The sequence below is a fragment of the Gadus macrocephalus genome, chromosome 3 (assembly GCF_031168955.1).
Source record: "Gadus macrocephalus chromosome 3, ASM3116895v1".
NCBI lineage: Eukaryota > Metazoa > Chordata > Actinopteri > Gadiformes > Gadidae > Gadus > Gadus macrocephalus.
In genome coordinates, this window is record NC_082384.1 from 19,154,681 (window position 1) to 19,173,739 (window position 19,059).

General features: G+C 41.1%; 2 protein-coding genes across 3 annotated transcripts; one reads left to right on the plus strand and one right to left on the minus strand.

Moving 5' to 3' along the window:
* Positions 1-520: 520 nt before the first annotated feature.
* Positions 521-6,586, minus strand: mnd1 (meiotic nuclear divisions 1 homolog (S. cerevisiae)). 2 transcript variants are annotated; one of them, XM_060046427.1, is made up of 8 exons: positions 6,422-6,585; positions 6,144-6,209; positions 5,656-5,713; positions 4,568-4,716; positions 3,983-4,057; positions 3,657-3,771; positions 1,701-1,745; positions 521-1,176 (listed from the first exon to the last, which is right to left on the minus strand). In XM_060046427.1, exons 1-8 carry the CDS (start codon positions 6,422-6,424, stop codon positions 1,070-1,072), a joined length of 618 nt encoding a protein of 205 aa, XP_059902410.1. In that variant the 5' UTR covers positions 6,425-6,585; the 3' UTR covers positions 521-1,069. The 2 variants fall into 2 exon arrangements, with proteins under 2 accessions (XP_059902410.1, XP_059902411.1); XM_060046428.1 differs by lacking the exon at positions 6,144-6,209 and having other exon boundaries at positions 6,422-6,586.
* Positions 6,587-12,386: 5,800 nt separating this feature from the next.
* Positions 12,387-16,249, plus strand: LOC132453513 (vascular cell adhesion protein 1-like). The gene is made up of 5 exons (XM_060046410.1): positions 12,387-12,555; positions 12,746-13,021; positions 14,608-14,937; positions 15,095-15,349; positions 15,851-16,249. The coding sequence occupies exons 1-5, from the start codon at positions 12,468-12,470 to the stop codon at positions 15,991-15,993; spliced, it is 1,092 nt and encodes a 363-aa protein (XP_059902393.1). The 5' UTR covers positions 12,387-12,467; the 3' UTR covers positions 15,994-16,249.
* The last annotated feature ends 2,810 nt before the right edge of the window (positions 16,250-19,059 follow it).

Genomic DNA, 19,059 nt, shown 5'->3' on the forward strand with positions numbered 1-19,059 from the left:
AATTTGATACGTTAAAAATGTGCTTTTAAATGGTAAAATTAGAAGTGGCTGTTTCATGTAATTTAAAGCAATACCTTTTTATTGAATGGAAAGTGCAAACCAAGAACGTTCGCTTTCGCCCAACAGCAACGCATAACCAAAACATATTTGACCATTTAATAATTCAGACGAGATGCGACCAAAATGATTTCGGGTTTGAGCCAAACAATACTGGCAAGATAAAACGCTGTTATTATCAGATATTATCGTAACTTATGAACAAATAGGCAGGTACAACGCGGTGGGCGTGGCATGTATGGATCCGGTGTCCCAACACTTGGGTGAGGAAACTGTACTCAGTTGCAAGGCAACTTCATTGCTTCAAAAGTCTGCCAATATCAAACAAAGCAAAGACCAATTATTTGTGTTATGTAATTGTGACTTTACATCCAAAAGTATACATACATGTACATGAATTGACTCAATGCTTTGGCAAGTTTCCTTCATTTAGTTCCTGTACAATAACAAGCGTATAGCAATCTCCAAGTGGAATCAACAATTTTATTTCCCAAAAAAGTCAAGCGTATTTACAAGATGTATAAACTCCCTAATGAACATCATAAGATATTCTGTATAAATTAACATTTTTATATATTTTTTGCCATTTTGCATATTATGTGGTGCGGTAAACAACTTCCATCTTTCCAAGACAAGCTGTAGCTTGCATCGGTTTAAATTAAATGGCACTTTACAAAAGGGGATTCAACAACGAAAACAAAATGGAAATCAACAAAACAAACATGTGATAGAAATGTTATAGTAATTAAAGTTGGTGGGTCATCTGTATTTTTTAATACCTCCTTGATACCTTTTCTGGGTACAGCCTACTTGTTTATCTCAAGCTAGCCTCTGGTGCTACATACAATATATACTTTATTTTTCGTGGCAAAGCTCATCGCATTTTAACAAAAAGGTAACATGGTTGAACTTAAAATGAATATAAACCTCACTGAATAGCAACTTAATTTATTGTAATTGGCTTAAGTTGTTTGGCAGCTATTTACCATGAACTGTGTTTGAGGAGATATGGTCAATCCATGTAGTCAAAGTCCTCGGGGATTCCAAAGGCTTTGTCAATGCTTCGGTCATCAAAGGAAAACTTTCTCTTTGCCCAGGACTTGATCGAAAAAATATTGTCTGAAAAAGAAAAACTTGAATTGGAAATGGCCTGAAAAGGTTCTTTGAAGAATTAATAGAAAAAAAAGAGTGAGGTGATATAGAATACTCTTCAAATACATTACAAGCATTTAATTAATGCAGAATCAATCTTGAATTATTATTATTTAAATGTTGTGATTTCATGTCTGTGGGGTATGTGTTAACAAATGATATTCATTAAAATGTCAGGCTACAATTTCCAACCATAATAAATTAAGTAATGTTATCCCCTTCTGCTTCATGTAAGAACAGAATATTAGACATTCTTTAAAGCTGGTTTGTAACTCGTATATTCAACAATGATGAATGAGTAAGCAAGCAAGTATGAGTACAATTTGACAATGATATTCAACACTGGTTAGTGAGTTAGCAAGCAAGCATGAGTACAATTTGGTGTACTAATTAATTAATCTCCATAGCTTCCACTTCCAAACAGGAACAGACAATGGACCTTCCATATGCTGGACCTCTCATGTTACAAGTATCCATGTTGGTCCACGTACCTGTCCACCGGTCGACCGCTTGTTTTGCCATGTTGTTTGACTTTCCTGGGGGGCATAATTAGGCATAATAAGCACTCTGTATATATAGTGATTATTGCTGTTTTAGTAGTTGTGGTAGGAGTAGTCACCTGTTCAGAGGCATGGCTTACTATAGTTTAAACCGTCAACGAAATAATGTAAATGTTTGCCAAGTTGTTTTGTTACAATACCGGACAGGCCAGTAAAGCCTAGAAAGAGAAATACATTTTAACTACTGTTCAATGATTTGAACATAGTATTTGAGATAATTAGATGTAATCAATAAAGAATTGGCCTACATCACTAAATAAAAATGCCTATTATGCAGAAGTGGTGAAACATAATTTAGTTACAAAAAACAACCAACATTGTAATGTTCAATAAAGACACATGCATACACAGACACATGGCCAATGTTATCTTTGTTTAACATTATAGGATGGGCTTGGTAAAAACATTGAAAAACTGTTGTTGAACTCCAGCCACCCTTCAACTGTTTAACATAGTCCCCCCTGAGTCAGAACATGACGGGACCCTACTGTGTCATCAGGGTCAGACCATACATGCCATCATACGCCTCTTAAATCCCTGTGTGCCTGCAGAGATAACATCTTCCCTTTTCTAAATGGCACATTCATGAGCATTAAAACTCTTTCCTGTCACAAATTATCCAGAGCGACTGATGCAAAACATGCAGATCAGGAGTTTCCCTCTCCTCATTCATTGTGTAATGAATTTGGTCACTTGCTTTCATTGAAATCCAAACCATCACTACACCAGCTAAGCGATTGGATTTCAACATACCTTACCATGACACATGACACATGATTAGACATCCCTGCCATGTGATTTGTTGACCTACCTATGAATACAGACATCCTAGATACTGACAATGTGACTATATGGGTTCCCAATGCATCTTGCTTCCTTCAAACTGGCCTTTGGATTTAGAGGTTTGGCTGTGATCTAATAACCTGGGGTACATTTAACCACCAAGAATTGGACCCCCTTTGAAACAATACATGTCTCTCGATGACAGCATGGAGTTCCATTACTTTGACACTCAGTGGTGGGGCCTCTTGGACCAGATCAATATTGTAAATAAGAAACTGTTAATTTTTTTTAATGTTTTATCTGGAAAAATAAAGGTTAAATAAAAAAACAAAAAAAAAACAACCATCCCTTGTGGGACCAGACTTGGTGAAGGAACATCTCCTTGTACATAACTCGCAACACGCCCAAGAACTTTAGACCTCAGACAAAATTCTCAACTGGGCAGCGTCCGTTTAGCTCCCATAGGAACCAAGCATGGTTGCCCACCAACTAAACATCCAAGCTAGCAGGCCAGGAAATGACACGGTTAATTCAAAATACCGCAAGGTCAAGGCCCGGAAGTAGGTTGGCCCCTCATCTGTTTGTAGCTAGTTAACACATCTCTTGCTTATAAAGTAAGTGGCACACTTGAAAGTGAAAACGTTTATGGTGTGGAAAAAGTTTTATTCCCACCACTTATCCTTTTATTGTTGCTAATTATGTTTACGCTTTCCCCACTTTCCCCATTTTATCTTACAAATTTGGTAAAGTTAAGGTAATGGTAAGAGATAAGTGAAGATTATGGATGGTTTCTTTTAAATATTAGGTTAGAGGTTTAGGTTTAGGGTTTTAACCCGGGGTCCTTTATGCAGGTTAGAGCTGTTAATATCAAACCGTTTTAGTCGTGATACTTGGAGATGTTGTGGTTAAAACAAAGTCAAATGATTCTAAATGCCGATGGAGATAGTGTGTTTAAAACAGAACAGGCATTGCACTGTATAACAGTACATCAGTCATATAGAAGCCTATAATTAAAAGTGCTTTTCTCTGCAAAGGAATAAGTAACATTTGTTAAAGTAATAAATAAAACCAGAGGACTGTAAAACTTCTGTAGTATATACTCACTCATTTCCTCAATCACTTCCGGGTCACATTCCCGGTATTTCTCCAACTCAGCTTGTAGCTGGACCTGCTCTTCTTTAAGGACCTTTAACTCCTTCAGCAGAGATTCACGTTCATTCTACACACACACACACACACACACACACACACACACACACACACACACACACACACACACACACACACACACACACACACACACACACACACACACACACACACACACACACACACACACACACACACACACACACACACACACACACTTACTTTTGAAAATGGCTTTCTATTTAAATGTGTTTGGTATTGAGAGGTTTGATTGTTCTTACAGTTTCCTGGCGTCCAACTTTCGCCTTTTCCACAGCCGGCTCTACTAATGCTTTGCGCTGCTTTGCCTCAGTATGCTAAAGATTACACCAGAGTTTTACACATTATAATCAGATACTTCATTTCAAATGGACGAACATTTAATTAAGGAAGAACAGCAAGTTAGGACTTGGACATCTATCTTGAGGAGGGCTACAGGTTACAAAGGGGAAATTCAACCCAGTACCCCTTCAAAGCTACTACACTAGCTACTGGCTATTTCAACAGCTTTCTTCATATCGTTAGCATAAGTGCCCAAGTCATATATTTGCCAAATTGTGATATATAACCTAACTATACTCTCTTATTCCTAATCAGAGCAATTTTACATTCCACAATCACTATCTGCCCAAGTCTAATTTAACGCTAAATACAAGATGATCCATAAAATAAGTCTTAGGCAATTATGGAATGAGGCCAACGATATGGGGATGTTATTGATTTGAGACACTTAACCTCCAATTTGAAGGATACATCTCTGTATTCACTCTCAGTATATCCTGAATATACAAATACGATATAGAAGACTGTGATGGAATCTCTGTCACCTGTTTCTCTAAATCCTGGAGTTTACGCTTGCGGGCGTGCAGAGCTTTGCTGGGGAAGGCCCAGTAGTAGTTTGAGGTTCCCACTCTCTCAGAGTCCACCATGTTGTCATCCACCAAGCTCTGCAGCACGTCCTTCACAGACATGGGCGCTTCAGGACAGTGGAGACAGAGTATGTTTCTCATTAGTAGCACACGTCCCACTTTCCATTGCTGCATTTCAATACTGATGAATATGAAAATACTGGTTGGTATAGAAAAGCCTTCTTTAGCTCAATAGCATGGACGCTTATTTACACAAAACCTCTGATTATACAACAACATCCGAAATACACATGTCAGTTTGAAAATACATGTTTCCCAAATGGGATACAGAATGGATTATTGAATTTTAAGATGACTTGTATAAAGCAAGAGGTCCTCAAATGTTTCAGTGGTCAACCTAATCCATATGGCGACGGAAAGAAATCTGACTACACACCAGGAACACAACCAAGCATTTTGCCAGATTGTTGCAGAATGAACATAGAGCCAATTGGAAAACATTATGGTTTAGTTTCTTGAGAAGGTGCTTTGATGAACACAACACATGTTCTGGTTCTCACCTAATGGCATGTGCACAATGCACCTCTAGCTGTACATATTGTGCAACAGAAGGCTGCATCACATTCTACCCTTTCTACTGGGACCAAAACCTACTTCTTAAACATCCGAAGCAGCAACTAGACCACCATGCAGCCTAACATACATGTTCTATACCTGATCACTTGACACTTAAACAAGACAGCTGCACTCTAGAACAAAAGCAAGGACTGATTATGATAGTTGTGAATGCAACAACATTGAAACTGCCTTTGACCATAGTTACCACCAACATGTACAACATCCATATTCTTTTGTTTAGTTGATCCACTGCCCAAGAGGCCACTATTCTATAGGATGAAACAACATCCCCAAGTACTCAAGAAGTTTAAAACATATTTAAAATCAAATGTTTGACTTTCCTACATTTCTGCAATACAGAGACAGGCGTGTGCCTCACATTTCAGCACTTCACCGGTCACACTTCCAACATTGTGATCTGCACTCACTTATGCCTTTGGTCTTGGGAGCAATTTTTTCAATGTCTTTCAGCTGAAAGACATCTTTCTGGAAAGAGTAAGAGTATGGGATATATTACTACCTATAATATAATGCAATATAGGTAGTTTCCTCATAGGAGTACTTTTGATGGTATCGAGATGATGCCACTCCATTATCCTGTTGCACTGCATCACAGTAGACATGAACAGGGTTGCAAACGCATATACAAACTAGATGTACATTTAAAATCATTACATGCACCGCACATGCAAAACAGGATTCTGAAAGGGCTTTTGTTGCTACGGAAACCTCCTTTTGTTCGGAAGGAGATTCAACATGCTACATCTAGCCTAATATGTACATACAAACAAGTACAATTGCGTGTATGAGGTATAATTGTATGATCACTAGTATCTACTGATTGATTCTTGGATATGTATTAGCAATTTATCGCAATTATATTATTAAGACGGATGAACTAGGAGATGCAACGTACCGTATCGAAAAAAATCTCCATCATGCGACTTCTCTTCTCTTCCAAACTTAGCCCTTTCTTTTTTGACTAATTGGAAAGACAATTCATTCAAATTTTAGCTTACTTTTTGGAGGACTAATAAAAACACACATTATCAACAACATACTTATCAGCGGTGCAATTGATGTGCCAAATGAATAATCAACTGAGAAACTGCAGTCAACATCAGAACTGCATGTCCAACTATTAACTTTACTTCTACTTATCGGAGATGAGATAACAATTGGATATGGACCTACCATTGTGATGTTGAATAAGATCGGCTAGCGTGTCCACCTAATTCGATTTATGGAAATTGTATTGCATATGATAGCGGAAAGGTGTCGGAGACAAGAACCTTTGAGTGCCTACTACAGACCAGACCGACACCGTATTTCCCGCGGTGGTCTGTCATAATCAACACTTCCGGTTCCTAGAAAAAGAGGGAGGGACCACAATGAAAAAAGAGGCCACGGTTGTTGTTTATCGTCCCAGCTGTGGAAATGCAAAATTACAACTAGTCGGTTTTGTTTAAGGGATCCAAGGGAGATTCAGTTAATGCGTATCGATTTGCTTGTTAGGGAATTATTAGTTAGGGTAAAGATAGAAAATGCCATGTTTTGGTTGTATGCCTATATATAGAGAGATATTGTATGTTTTATAATGGGAAAGCGTGATTTAAGGTATATGGTTATATTCGATTATTTTTTTTGTAAAGGTATTTGGAATTCCATTGGAAAACGTTAACGCATTTCCCTGATGTGGACTGTGCTGGGCCTGCATCATTTCTGATGACACACGTCGAAGACAGAGCTCTATATAATGGCCTCATAGCTCCCTCTTGTGGTGTGGTGCTTTGCCATTAGCTGCTTTTCCAGTGCCACCCCCCTGCTTTTATGCGAATTTTGAAGTATCGAATCAGTAAACGGTGATGGAAGCACCAAAATTCGCATAGAAATCCTCTAATTCGCGAAAAGGTTTTTCCGCTTGCTTGAGATGGTTTTTAGCTTATGCGAAAGAGAGTAAATGCGTAAAATGGGAGATGGAAACACACTTTTCGAAACAGCTGTGACGTAGCGAACATTGAACACAAAGGCCTGACAGGTTTCCGATTTCCGCATAACGACCGGTGTTACACGAAATTCTGCGACCCGCCGAAAAGTGTGACCTCAGGGGACGCTGTTGCATATTTTCTGCAACATGCTCGAGTTTGAAGCGTAGACAGGCATGACAAAAACATACATGAAACATAAGATCCCCCCCAACAATTACCTTTTTATTAAAGGTGCCTAATAAATACATTTGATTGATTTGATTAGCACTTTACAGACCCATACAATGGATAGGGCGTTTGGTACGTTCCTTCACCGTTGCTTCTTTACTCATAAAAAGCTACAGTCAGTGTTAAATTACGCTGATTTACCTTTGAGCATTTCCTATTATAGGCTACTGTGTAAAATGCTGTTTAGAATGAATGTTAGCATCAAGAAAAGAAAGATCCACCGGTGGGGGGAGATCTTATGTTTGATTTATGTTTTTGTGATAATGCACACGTGCATGTTGCAGAAAATGTACAACAGCGCCCCCTGGGGTCAGACTTTTCATATATATATGACCAAAAAAAACGGTGTAACACCGGCCATAGCAACCCTGCCGACATCAACTTGTAGCGTCAATATACGTGAATTCTGCGACCCACCTATGTATATATTTTTATGTTATATATATATATATATATATATATATGATATAGGATGTCTATGTTTGTATATCATTTAATTATACCGTGTCCATTAATCCCTGCTATATGGACACCTAATAAATAGTTCCAGTCAAGTTGTCTGTTCAGCCTTCAAAACGAGAGCTGTTTAATTGTGAAAAATGCATTAAACTGTAATCAGAAAACGCGGCTATATGCTAGACCCTAGAGTATCTGTTGTATAAAGGCTGCGAAGAATCTTGAATATGTTCAATGTAGGCCTATCCTTTAAATACGTCCATGGAACAGATGGCCAATGTGAATAATATATAGGCTACGTGTGGACCGCTGAAGAGGTAAAACTTTTCCTTGCTCTCATCGAAGAAAAAAACATTACAGCTATTTTAGATGGAAAACAACAACGCAATTCCACTTTATATCAGGATCTGAGAGAGCATCTAATCAAAAGGATACGACAAGCCCTGAATGTGTCCGCTCCAACCACTGATGGAAACGTAGGCTACCTAATTCGAATTGTTTTTTTGCGAACTTTCTAAAGATTTGCGTCACCTTTTAGATGGAAACGTGACTACTGTTGTCTCTAATTGTAATTCGTTTTATATCCTGACATGCGCTCCGTGAACAGCACTACCCTGGCAATTCTTTTTCTAAATTATAGCACTATTTATTTACACATTCCCTTGCCTTACTGTGCGTTCACACAAAAAGCTGTAAAGCGTTTTGAGCGATAAACGCCCATTCACTTTCTATTAGCTGTAAAGCTGTAAATGAGAGTTGAAAACAGCTAAACTCTATGCAAATGAGCTAGTAGCGTTTCAGCTGTAAATGACCGCCAGCCCATCGGAATGTAGATGTCTCTCGCCGTCGTGGGTCCCAGTAAACATAGGTGAGAACTTTGGTTCCTAGTTCCTACCACACATTTGTTCTTTCATCTTGATGCGTGAGAGAAAAATTGCGGCTATTGCAGGGCATCGTAATTGTCCGCGATTGCATAGCCAACATGGCCTTATAATAGCCCGAGCATTAACTAAAAAACACATAGAAAAAGAATGAAGCATCCAGCATATGATTTCAACAATGTATGAGGGCATGCGCAATCCGCATTACCCAACAGGGATGGTCGCACAGTGGAATGCTGATGGAAACCAGCGGCAGAGTGGTGGGTGGAGATGTGCGCGCATTTCAGGAGCAGGGAGATACTGCACAAAAATCTATTTCTAATTAGTCAGTTTGCCTTGTGTCTGCCTGGCACAAATGCTCCCGTTGAGCGGATCTTTTCCATAATAAACAAAACTACAAACACGCGCGCGCGCACACACACACACACGATAGCGATCAACTAAACTATAATCTAGCATATAAACAATCGCTCCATTAATTAGTTATTCAGTGTTTCATATTTTTATGCTTATTATTATTTTTCTATTGACCAAACTTATGACTGTCTATCTTGTGTTTTTGTGTCTCGGCATCAGCAGCGCTTGCCTCAACTACGAGCATGCAGGCAAAAAGCGCGGCTCCTTTAAATGGAAAAGCAAAATCGCAAGAGCGATATGAGCTTGCCTCAACTACGAGCATGCAGGCAAAAAGCGCGGCTCCTTTAAATGGAAAAGCAAAATCGCAAGAGCGATATGAGCTTGCCTCAACTACGAGCATGCAGGCAAAAAGCGCGGCTCCTTTAAATGGAAAAGCAAAATCGCAAGAGCGATATGAGCTTGCCTCAACTACGAGCATGCAGGCAAAAAGCGCGGCTACTTTAACCCTCATAGGGTGTTCGTGTTTTTGTTACACAGGAGGTGCTGCTGGGTCTGGTGGACCCATTGCCTTTTAATTCAACATACTCAAGCTTTTTTTTTTAAATACTCACCAGATGGTTACTTCATCCCAATTGCAAGTAATATAAACAACACATATGTTACATTTGTTCACTTTACCTTTGTTAAATCACATTTATGAATAGAGGTGCCACTCGTTTTTGTTTCTTTTTGCATTAAAATGCAACAAAATAAGGAAATGCCTCATAAAACAGGCATAACTGGGAAATAATCAACATCATTAGAAATTGAAACATACTCAATAACATCTGTCTGAACAACACATTAAAGCCTTTGAACACGGCCATTATACGTATATCAGACTATACCACACATGAGGGGCAGAGTCTCATTGTGTGTGTATTGCATATGTATTTTTTGCACTGGTTGCATGTATATTGTGTTTTTCTGTCCATCATGGGTCCACACACTTCACAGCGTTTCTTTTTGGCTGACGGGCTGGTCCGCTGCTTGCGGGTTGTTCCTGGGGCTGGCTGCTTGCGGGTTGTTCCTGGGCCTGGCTGCTCGCGGGTTGTTCCTGGGGCTGGCTGCTCGCGGGTTGTTCCTGGGGCTGGCTGCTTGCGGGTTGTTCCTGGGGCTGGCTGCTTGCGGGTTGGTCCTGGGGTTGGCTGCTCGCGGGTTGGTCCTGGGGTTGGCTGCTCGCGGGTTGGTCCTGGGGTTGGCTGCTCGCGGGCTGGTCCTGGCTGCTCACGGGATGGTCCTGGGGCTGGCTGCTTGCGGGTTGTTCCTGGGGCTGGCTGCTTGCGGGTTGGTCCTGGGGTTGGCTGCTCGCGGGTTGGTCCTGGGGTTGGCTGCTCGCGGGCTGGTCCTGGCTGCCCACGGGATGGTCCTGGGGCTGGCTGCTTGCGGGCTGGTCCTGCCTGCTCACGGGATGGTCCTGGGGCTTGCTGCTCGCAGGCTTGTCTTGGCTGCTGAAGGGCTAGTCCTGAGGCTCTTTTACGTTTCGGAGCTGGCTGATGCTCATCCTCCTCTTCAAACTCTGAAATGTTATCCTCACTTTCCGAAACTATTTCCTCTGCATCACCATCAAAACCCTCTGTCTCTTCAAATATCAGCTTTAAGGCAGTCTGAACAGAGAATTGCTTTGCCATCTTGATCAGTTGTGGTATGGAACCACGCTGACAGAGCTTTTTTATAGTGTCAGGTCCCCAAGCTTGATAGTGTTGGGTGCTCCAATTTTGCAAACTTGTGTGGGAACAGTGGGTGCACACTGTGGGTGCTCACACCAAGGGCCCATTCACCTGCTTTACTCTTTCCCCCTCTCTCTTTCCCCCTCTCTCTCACACACACACACACACACACACACACACACACACACACACACACACACACACACACACACACACACACACACACACACACACACACACACACACACACACAGGAAGAAGGGAAAATGAGGGTGCACAGAACCTATGATTTCCACACTTAAACTAGCTCCGGGTCCACTGGACCCAAACACCCTGTGTGTAATATAAATGTGATGGGGGGGTATACAGGGGGGGGTCATTGAAAATGTTTTCTGATTCATGTTCCTCACAGAAAATGAGCCAAAGCCAATGAATATTAGTTCAAAATAATAATTATTTGTATCACTTTTATAAAGCTAAAAACTGAAAACGGGTCCCACAGACCCGAACACTGTATAAGGGTTAAATGGAAAAGCAAAATCGCAAGAGCGATATGAGCTGTAAATATTTTGGACAGGGCTGCGTTTTGAGCTATTCGGCGATTTTGCATCTTTTACAGATTTTGGTGTGAACGTACAGTTACATTCACTTATAGGCCTAGGCCTACACGTTTAGCAACGGGGGCTTTCCACTAGGGCTTTGCCGATGAGGTTGGGTATTTCCGCATTGTAGGCCTATTTCCAATTTGAAGCTCAACCCCAGTGGCGCAAAAAGTGGGTATGCACTATATACGGCGCATAGGGGCGCCGCACCAGAGGGGGCGCCAAAGCGATGGAATATCGCGATGATCAATAACAGAGGGACGTCACTGATAAGGCGCCCCCCCCCCCCCCGCTCCTTCGCCTCCCTCCCTCCTCCCCCCCCCACCAAAGGGGGGGGGGGGGGGGGGGGGGGGCTCCTATGCGTCTGCATACCCCCCAGAAAGTAGGCAGTTGCAACCCCCTGATACGAGTGATAGGTCTAATCAAGGCAAATTAAATTATGTGATTGTTGAATAGCCCTCGGAATATTATCAGTTTAAGGGCCTCCTCTAAATCATGTCGGCCTTTCCTCCGGTAAACTGTGATAAAGGAAGCTAAGGAATTTTTGGGAAGGTTTCTGTTTCGGTTGTAGACCTTTAGACAAGCATAAATAAATGTATGTATATATATGTATATATATGTATATATATATATATATATATATATATATATATATACATATATATATATATATATATATACATATATATATATATATATATACATATGCATATATATATATATATATATATATATATATATATATATATATATATATATATATATATATATATATATATATATATATATATATATATAAATCATTATCTTCGCAAATAAATCATTTATTTGACACTTTCTGTGTGGAATATGTTGAGATCACTTTCGGTTCTCTCACCTACTCCTCCTTTCCGCTTAGAGAAGTGGGTTCCTCCTACGGGGCGGGAAATCCACGGTGGTTCACGCCACATTGCCTTTCACTTATCTAGATCACGACGAGTGGTCGTCGTCGACTCCTATGAATTTATAATCAAAAGAAGATGGATATGTTGGCTTTTCGTCTGAGTTTCTATCTCGCCGTGTGCATGTTGGAAGTGGTTCATGAGAGCGACGCTTGTATGCCTAAAGGTGAGCCAGATTATTACAAATAGGGGCTAACTGTGCCCATGGTTGTTTTAATTCATCGCACGTCGACTTGAGTTACATTTTAATGATCTACGCATCGTGAAAGTTCATTTAGACAATTAGGTTACAGAACAAAAACAAATCTGTTCTGGAAGAATTGACATATTTTACTTTCTTTCTCCTTTTCTCACAGGTGGATGTCCTATTATGATCACTCCCTCCCGAATAGTTGTGCAGTACGGATCTCCATTATATGCCGACTGTTCGAGTTGTGTAAACGGCTCTTGTAAAGAGATGAAATGGGAGACCCCCACGGGATCAACTGAAAGGCTTAATAACTCGAATAACGGAATCAACAAGACGATCTTTCGGTTGAATGTGGACAACGCCACAGAATGGGACATGAGGCCTATGTGCTACGAGTTGAACAATGCAGACTGTTGCATTGGTCTAGCTGTCACCTTATACAGTAAGTTCTATCACCATGCTGGAGGGGATCTCTCACAAGTAAGGCTGGTCGCAATTCAAATTCTTATGGCGGTCGACTCAAATATAGCGGATTTTAGAAAAAGAACAAAGGTCATAGATGTAGAAGTTGTCTCTCGAGAGGAAGCCCATGTCCTCTTAGTTTACAGTTTTGATAATGAATGACCTGAACTAAACTGACTACCTTACTATACAAAGACTGAACAGACATGGCCGTCATCGAGTTTGACACATTTACAGATAGGCCTTATTTTGCGTTAAAATCAGAACTTCCTTCTCATCACTGCAGTTGTTGTGAGCCCACTGCTCTCCTAGCTGACTGGTTCCCTCGTGTGTCACGCGTGACCGCGCATCCCCAGAGTTCTCATCTGCACGTTCGTCGCAATTCCACCAACTTACTACCGGTCTTTTATTTATATGCATCTAGGAGGTTTGCAATGCAAAAGGTAACCAATATCCTAAACCAGCCCAAGCCGAGATGAACCCCGGGTACCGGTTTCGTTCAGTATGCCACGGTGCGTGTTGTTAATCCAACGGTTCCCCAATTACTTATCTACCTTATCAATATAGTTGTGTATCAGAGGGCGTGATCGAATCCAAGTCGATGCATTATTTTTAAGTCAGTTATGAGACATTCATTTAGATCATCACTAGGGTTGTACGTTACTTTAATGCGATACTCTGCAAGACATGCCTATTTACACCAGGGAGAATCAGAATCAGAAAAACGTTATTGTCTGACATGACATGACAATGAGATGACGACACATACAAAATACTAGGGCCCGACCGATATTGATTTTTGAGTGCCGATGCCGATGCCGATTATTTTCAGAGAAAAATTACGATTACGATTTAATCGGCCGATTAAAAAAAAAAAAAAAAAAACATATAAAACGTAGTTTTTGATACCTTAAATATACTTTAAACACTTTTGACGAATATGTGAATTGAATGCAGAACCTTTGAGTGTTTTAGAATACATTTACAGTCAAAAATTAGTAAAATAAATAACTAACTCCCAATGTGCTGCGCTCGTGAGCAGTGACTAACACGTGCGTGCTGAGCAGTATGGTCTCACCGTTAGAGTCTACAGTATAACTAATTAACATGGCCTGGGACCTAAAGAAAAACAGGCACAACATGCTCAAACAACGCGTCTTGTGTACATTGGTGAGGTGAGCGCGCAGCTGCCTGAGCGAGCGTGCTTTCATGTTGTACGGTAAAATTCAATCTCCTCTTTTTTACTCCAGCTAAAGTTGTTAGTTAGCAAGGCGAGTAGGAGCGCAATCTGCAGGATACTAATCGCAATAACATTTATTAAAAAAATAATAAAAAAAAAAATAATAAAAAAATCGGTTGTAATCGGCGTCTTTTTGGCCGATGCCGATTATTTTCAAAAAGGCTATAATCGGCCGATTAAATCGGCAGGCCGATAAATCGGTCGGGCCCTACAAAATACGGGTTGTAAGTTTGTGGAATTTTCCAGATAGCTCGGAAACCAGTTGACTCATAACACCAGGTGAAGTGCAGCGTGCTGGAGCTGAATTTAGTGTATGTTGTTTGCAGAACCTCCGGACAACGTATCCATCAGCTTTGTAAACCACACTGGCCCACTGCTTGAAGGACATCAGTACACCCTCCAGTGCCGTGTCCAGAACGTTGGTCCTGTCCAGAACCTCGCCGTGACCTTCTACAAAGGAGACACCATGCTGGGCCCGGTACAGTCCAACAGGACCTCTGAGAATACAACGGCGACAGAGACGTTCACCAGCTTCAGCTTCAACTCCAGCAGAGGGGACGATGGGGTCCAGTACTGGTGTGAAGCCAAGCTGAACCTGGGACAACAAGGTCCACCTCCTGTAATGATGTCAGAACGCCTAACAACCACTGTGTACTGTGAGTTTACTTCAAATATTAGAGTGGCCCGGTGGTCCGTATCCAAATTATAACTTCATGACGTCTGCAATTTAAATATATAAGCACATGACATGCCTGAGAATCTGCTCAGTCAGTGTGTTTATCTTTTTTAACTTCCCCCCCGTTTTCTCATCAGTCAAACCTAAGACGGGGCAGGGGTCTACGCTAGATCCTATTTCCATCACAGTAGGGGAACCTTTCCAGTTGAACTGCAAAGCCCATTCCAACCCCAGTCCAGCCTACAGTTGGACCGGTCCTGACAACACCACAGTCGGCAACGGCAGTGATTTCTCCGTGCACTCGGCTGGTTTTGAACACAAGGGCCTGTACGTTTGTGCCGCCAGCAACAGCCAGGGAAGCACAACTGTGACGTTCAACGTGGATGTCGGCGGTGTGTTCAACGTGTTTAACCTATCTGCTTCTGAAGCGCATCCTTTCCTTATTTTACAAACCTGGTCTTCTTTTTTGGTTAGGCATGCTTCAACCTTGATCGTACACTCAGCAGTGGGATTCTAGTTAACTTTCTGATTCTTAACCCCCTAACCCCCCTGACTGGAAATAGGATAAAAACCGAAAGGTATTCAAAATATCTCAACTGAAATTACCCTTGCTGGTAACGTTGTCCGCATCCTTATCTCTAAGTTGCATACAAAAACTGAGTGAGGTATGTAGGCCTGCTTAGGTTTTTTTTGTTTATACTGTATGTATTCAGGAAGTCTCTAGGAAGTCTCGAGGTAAACAACCTCTTTAGCAATAGAACCCTTTTAGAACTGATCGCATTCGGACTCCTCTGAATTTAAAGTTCATAAGTCGTCTCAGAGAATTATGAACTTTTGATTTTTTTTTTTCATGATTGTCCTATCTGACCATTTGACTGTCTGTCTTTCTTTAGTTGACTGGTTGCCTATCATCGCAGGCGTGTCAGCGCTGTTGTTGGTCATCTGCGCGGTCGTTGGTGTGTTTGTCTACTACACCTACTACAAAAAGACCAAGATGGGACAGTACCAAGTCCGGCTTTTGGGTGTGGCCAAATAACTGCCAACTGCCATTCCAGGAATGATATGAAGAATGTACTTGATCCAACTTGATCCTCCCATCTGGGTTGGTATATCATACTCATTGCTGTCTTCCTTTGTGGTCTGGTATCCTTGACCATTCAAAGGGGTTGATTATTGTAATTAATAGGGGTGGGAAAAATAATAAATTCTTCGATGCATCGCGATTCTCTCTAGAACGATTCCGTCTCGATGCAGATAAATTAATAATCAGAATAAATAATAATAATAATAATTTGTTCGCCTACTGCAACATTATGTTCGCTAGAGAGGGATCATTTTAGTAATTTTAAAATCATTTAATTTATCTTCAGTGTGTATTGGCCAATCTGATTTGTCTTGACACAATAGCGATTCCGCCTACCCATAGCATACACGCAAACTCACAGCAAGACACAAGAACTCCTACTAATTCAAGAGCAGCTTTTTCTTTAATGACATAGAAAAGAAAGATTAGATAGAAAAGAAAACTGAAACCTATTTTTTTACATACTCCCATATTGTGTTGTAATGACAGCTGCATTGATTATTGCATTGTTCATAGGAAGTCATATTTGTGACAAAAGCTTTTTCTCTAATAAAATATTAGATAAGTTAATTCATCTGTTGATGTCTTTAATGATCATCACAAAAGTAGGAAGTGATTAGCCAACTCTGAGTAGCAAATTGAGATGTATATATATATTTGAAAATCCTGCATGGAATGAACATAAAATAAATTGTTGCATCGAGATGCATCGATAATCGTTTTAGAATCGAATCGTTGACCTCATAATCTGAATCGAATCGTGAGGTGCCAAGAGAGTCCCACCCCTAGTAATTAACAATAATTTTGTACAGGCCGGACTTTCTTGACACTATTTTTATATAATAATTAGGGGTGATTTTTTTATAAGAAATCGCCTTCCTGCTGTATGATTGAATCAACTTTTATTAAAAACTTTTCTGCTTAAACAATTTTCTGTCTAAATTCTGTTATGGGGGTCTTGATAAAAGCTTATTGCAGTATACAACGAATGTAATTTAAAGTCATTATACTTTTTTTATATATATAATTCTTGAAGTTTCTTGCAGTCGTATTAAGAGCACACAATCAATGCAAATATTAACCGAGCAGGGTATATGTATTGAGGGGTTGAAGACCAGCCTGGCGACCTAGGCTACAGTAAATAATAACTAATAATTCAAATTCATTTGTATGTATGTATCAGGTCATGTCAAATCAAGTTGGATTTCAATTCCAGTTCCGCTTCTCCCCGAATTGTGGTTCTCTTATTTTCCACAACACCCCCAATTTGTCCCTTCTTTAAACTCATCATCGGGTGGTGCTCACTATGTTGCTCATCATTCTGTGAATGGATGTCTCGGTCGGCCGTCACCCTCACAGACTGTACACGTAACCGAGCAGAACCGAAGCAAGGATAAGCAGGGGCACGGCCCCCATGGAAGTGCTGAAGAGGGGGTCGACGAGAAGGAGGGAATGAGGAAGAGGAAGGAGGCGACGAGGGGAAGGGCGGAGCTGGAAAAGGCCCGGTTGGGACGTGTAGAAACTGAGGAAGGGTCGAGTTCAGCAAGGTGAGGAAGAGGAGGAGGACGAAAAAAATCTACGACGATGGACGACACACCTTGATAGTCACTCCACGTCTGGCCTCTTCCCTTTTTTCCTTGGTCCTCAGAGTGTCTTCGACATCACATCCTCAGCAAAATAGGAGACTGATGAAGACGGGGAGAAGAAACCTTTCTGGAGAAGCATGGGAAACAGCACTTTGGTAAGGTGTTTCTTGAAAGTTGTACGTTTGTCCCGTACACGCCTCGGTTTTTTGTGTTGATCTAGTTGTTTGTTGTGTCGATGTAGTTCTTTGTCTCCCCTCAGCTCAAAGCGGAGAGCACCCTGGAGTGCTGATCCGGTTTGTTTAAGTGAAGTAGGGTCTGCCTAACACCATTGGCCCACAGTTATACAGCGAGCTGAACTGTCTAAAAAGCTGACATATTATACCAACAGTTGTGAGTGGGATTAGCCGTTAACGTTTTGAAAATCTGCCTCTTCTGACATCCCCAGTGGGCGTGTCCACCTAGATGTGTGATGGATAGATCATTCTACCAGCCTACCCAGTCGACTCTAGCAAACGTTGCTCATCTTTCGGTCATTCATCTAGATTGTCAGAAGATCACGCTCACACCTGGTGGTATAATATGTCACCTTTAAGCGATATATGCTTTGGCTACAATTTCCTTTTGCATCTGTACATGTGTGTGTGTGTGTGTGTGTGTGTGTGTGTGTGTGTGTGTGTGTGTGTGTGTGTGTTTGTGTTATTATCTATACATTTGTGGTGCTTGTGATTTTTATTTTTTTTCTAAGGGATTTCTTTTATGGGCTTTTTTCTGGACAGGATGTCTAGTACAGCCATCTAGTATAGGACAGCCGATCAGAATTTAACCCAGATGTGTGAAGGTCAACCCCCTGAGGCTGCCCTCCGCTGCTTTGACTCTCAAGGTTGGACCGAAGGTCTTGGATGAGCTCTTATTGTAGTCCACACTATCAGATTTAGGATTAATCTGAGTCTGATGGCGAGCTCAAATCACGGTGAATGGGGCGTGTCACTGTGTTTCGCCCATATATTTGTTTCGACCAATCATGTTGCTGGAAGCGGGAATCTGTAAGGGCAGGATTGGTGAACACGACCTTGGCCATCAGTATTAAACTATAAAAAAAGTATCTCTAAAGGTTTAAAATCAACACAGTTTAGACTGGCTCCTGTAGAAATTATTAAAAGCCCTTCTGAAAGCTGAATCCCATCGTGCAAATGAGTTTTCTTTGCTTGTTTTTAGCTAGGTTATCTTTGGTTGTTTGCTTCTTTTTTTTTATGTGCTTCACAAAACAGGAAGTCGGCATAGCCCCGCCACTTCCAGCTTCCTGTTTCCGGACCTGGCTCTGTTCCCCTTTCCCCCCTGAGGCGCTGCTATAACTGGGAAGGAACTGCTGGATCACAGATTACCCTATTGCTTTTGTTCGTGCATTTTCACTTTCACTTGAGAATTAATGTGA

Bases quoted from the DNA above. Each gene is read 5' to 3' on its own strand.
- LOC132453513 (XM_060046410.1), top strand. From the start codon at position 12,468: ATGGATATGTTGGCTTTTCGTCTGAGTTTCTATCTCGCCGTGTGCATG. The intron at 12,556-12,745 runs GTGAGCCAGATT...CTTTTCTCACAG, and splicing joins CGACGCTTGTATGCCTAAAG to GTGGATGTCCTATTATGATC. The intron at 15,350-15,850 runs GTGTGTTCAACG...GTCTTTCTTTAG, and splicing joins GTTCAACGTGGATGTCGGCG to TTGACTGGTTGCCTATCATC.
- mnd1 (XM_060046427.1), bottom strand. The intron at 3,772-3,982 runs GTAAGAACAATC...GTGTGTGTGTAG, and splicing joins AAGTTGGACGCCAGGAAACT to AATGAACGTGAATCTCTGCT. The intron at 1,746-3,656 runs GTGAGTATATAC...TATGCCCCCCAG, and splicing joins GGAAGTGATTGAGGAAATGA to GAAAGTCAAACAACATGGCA.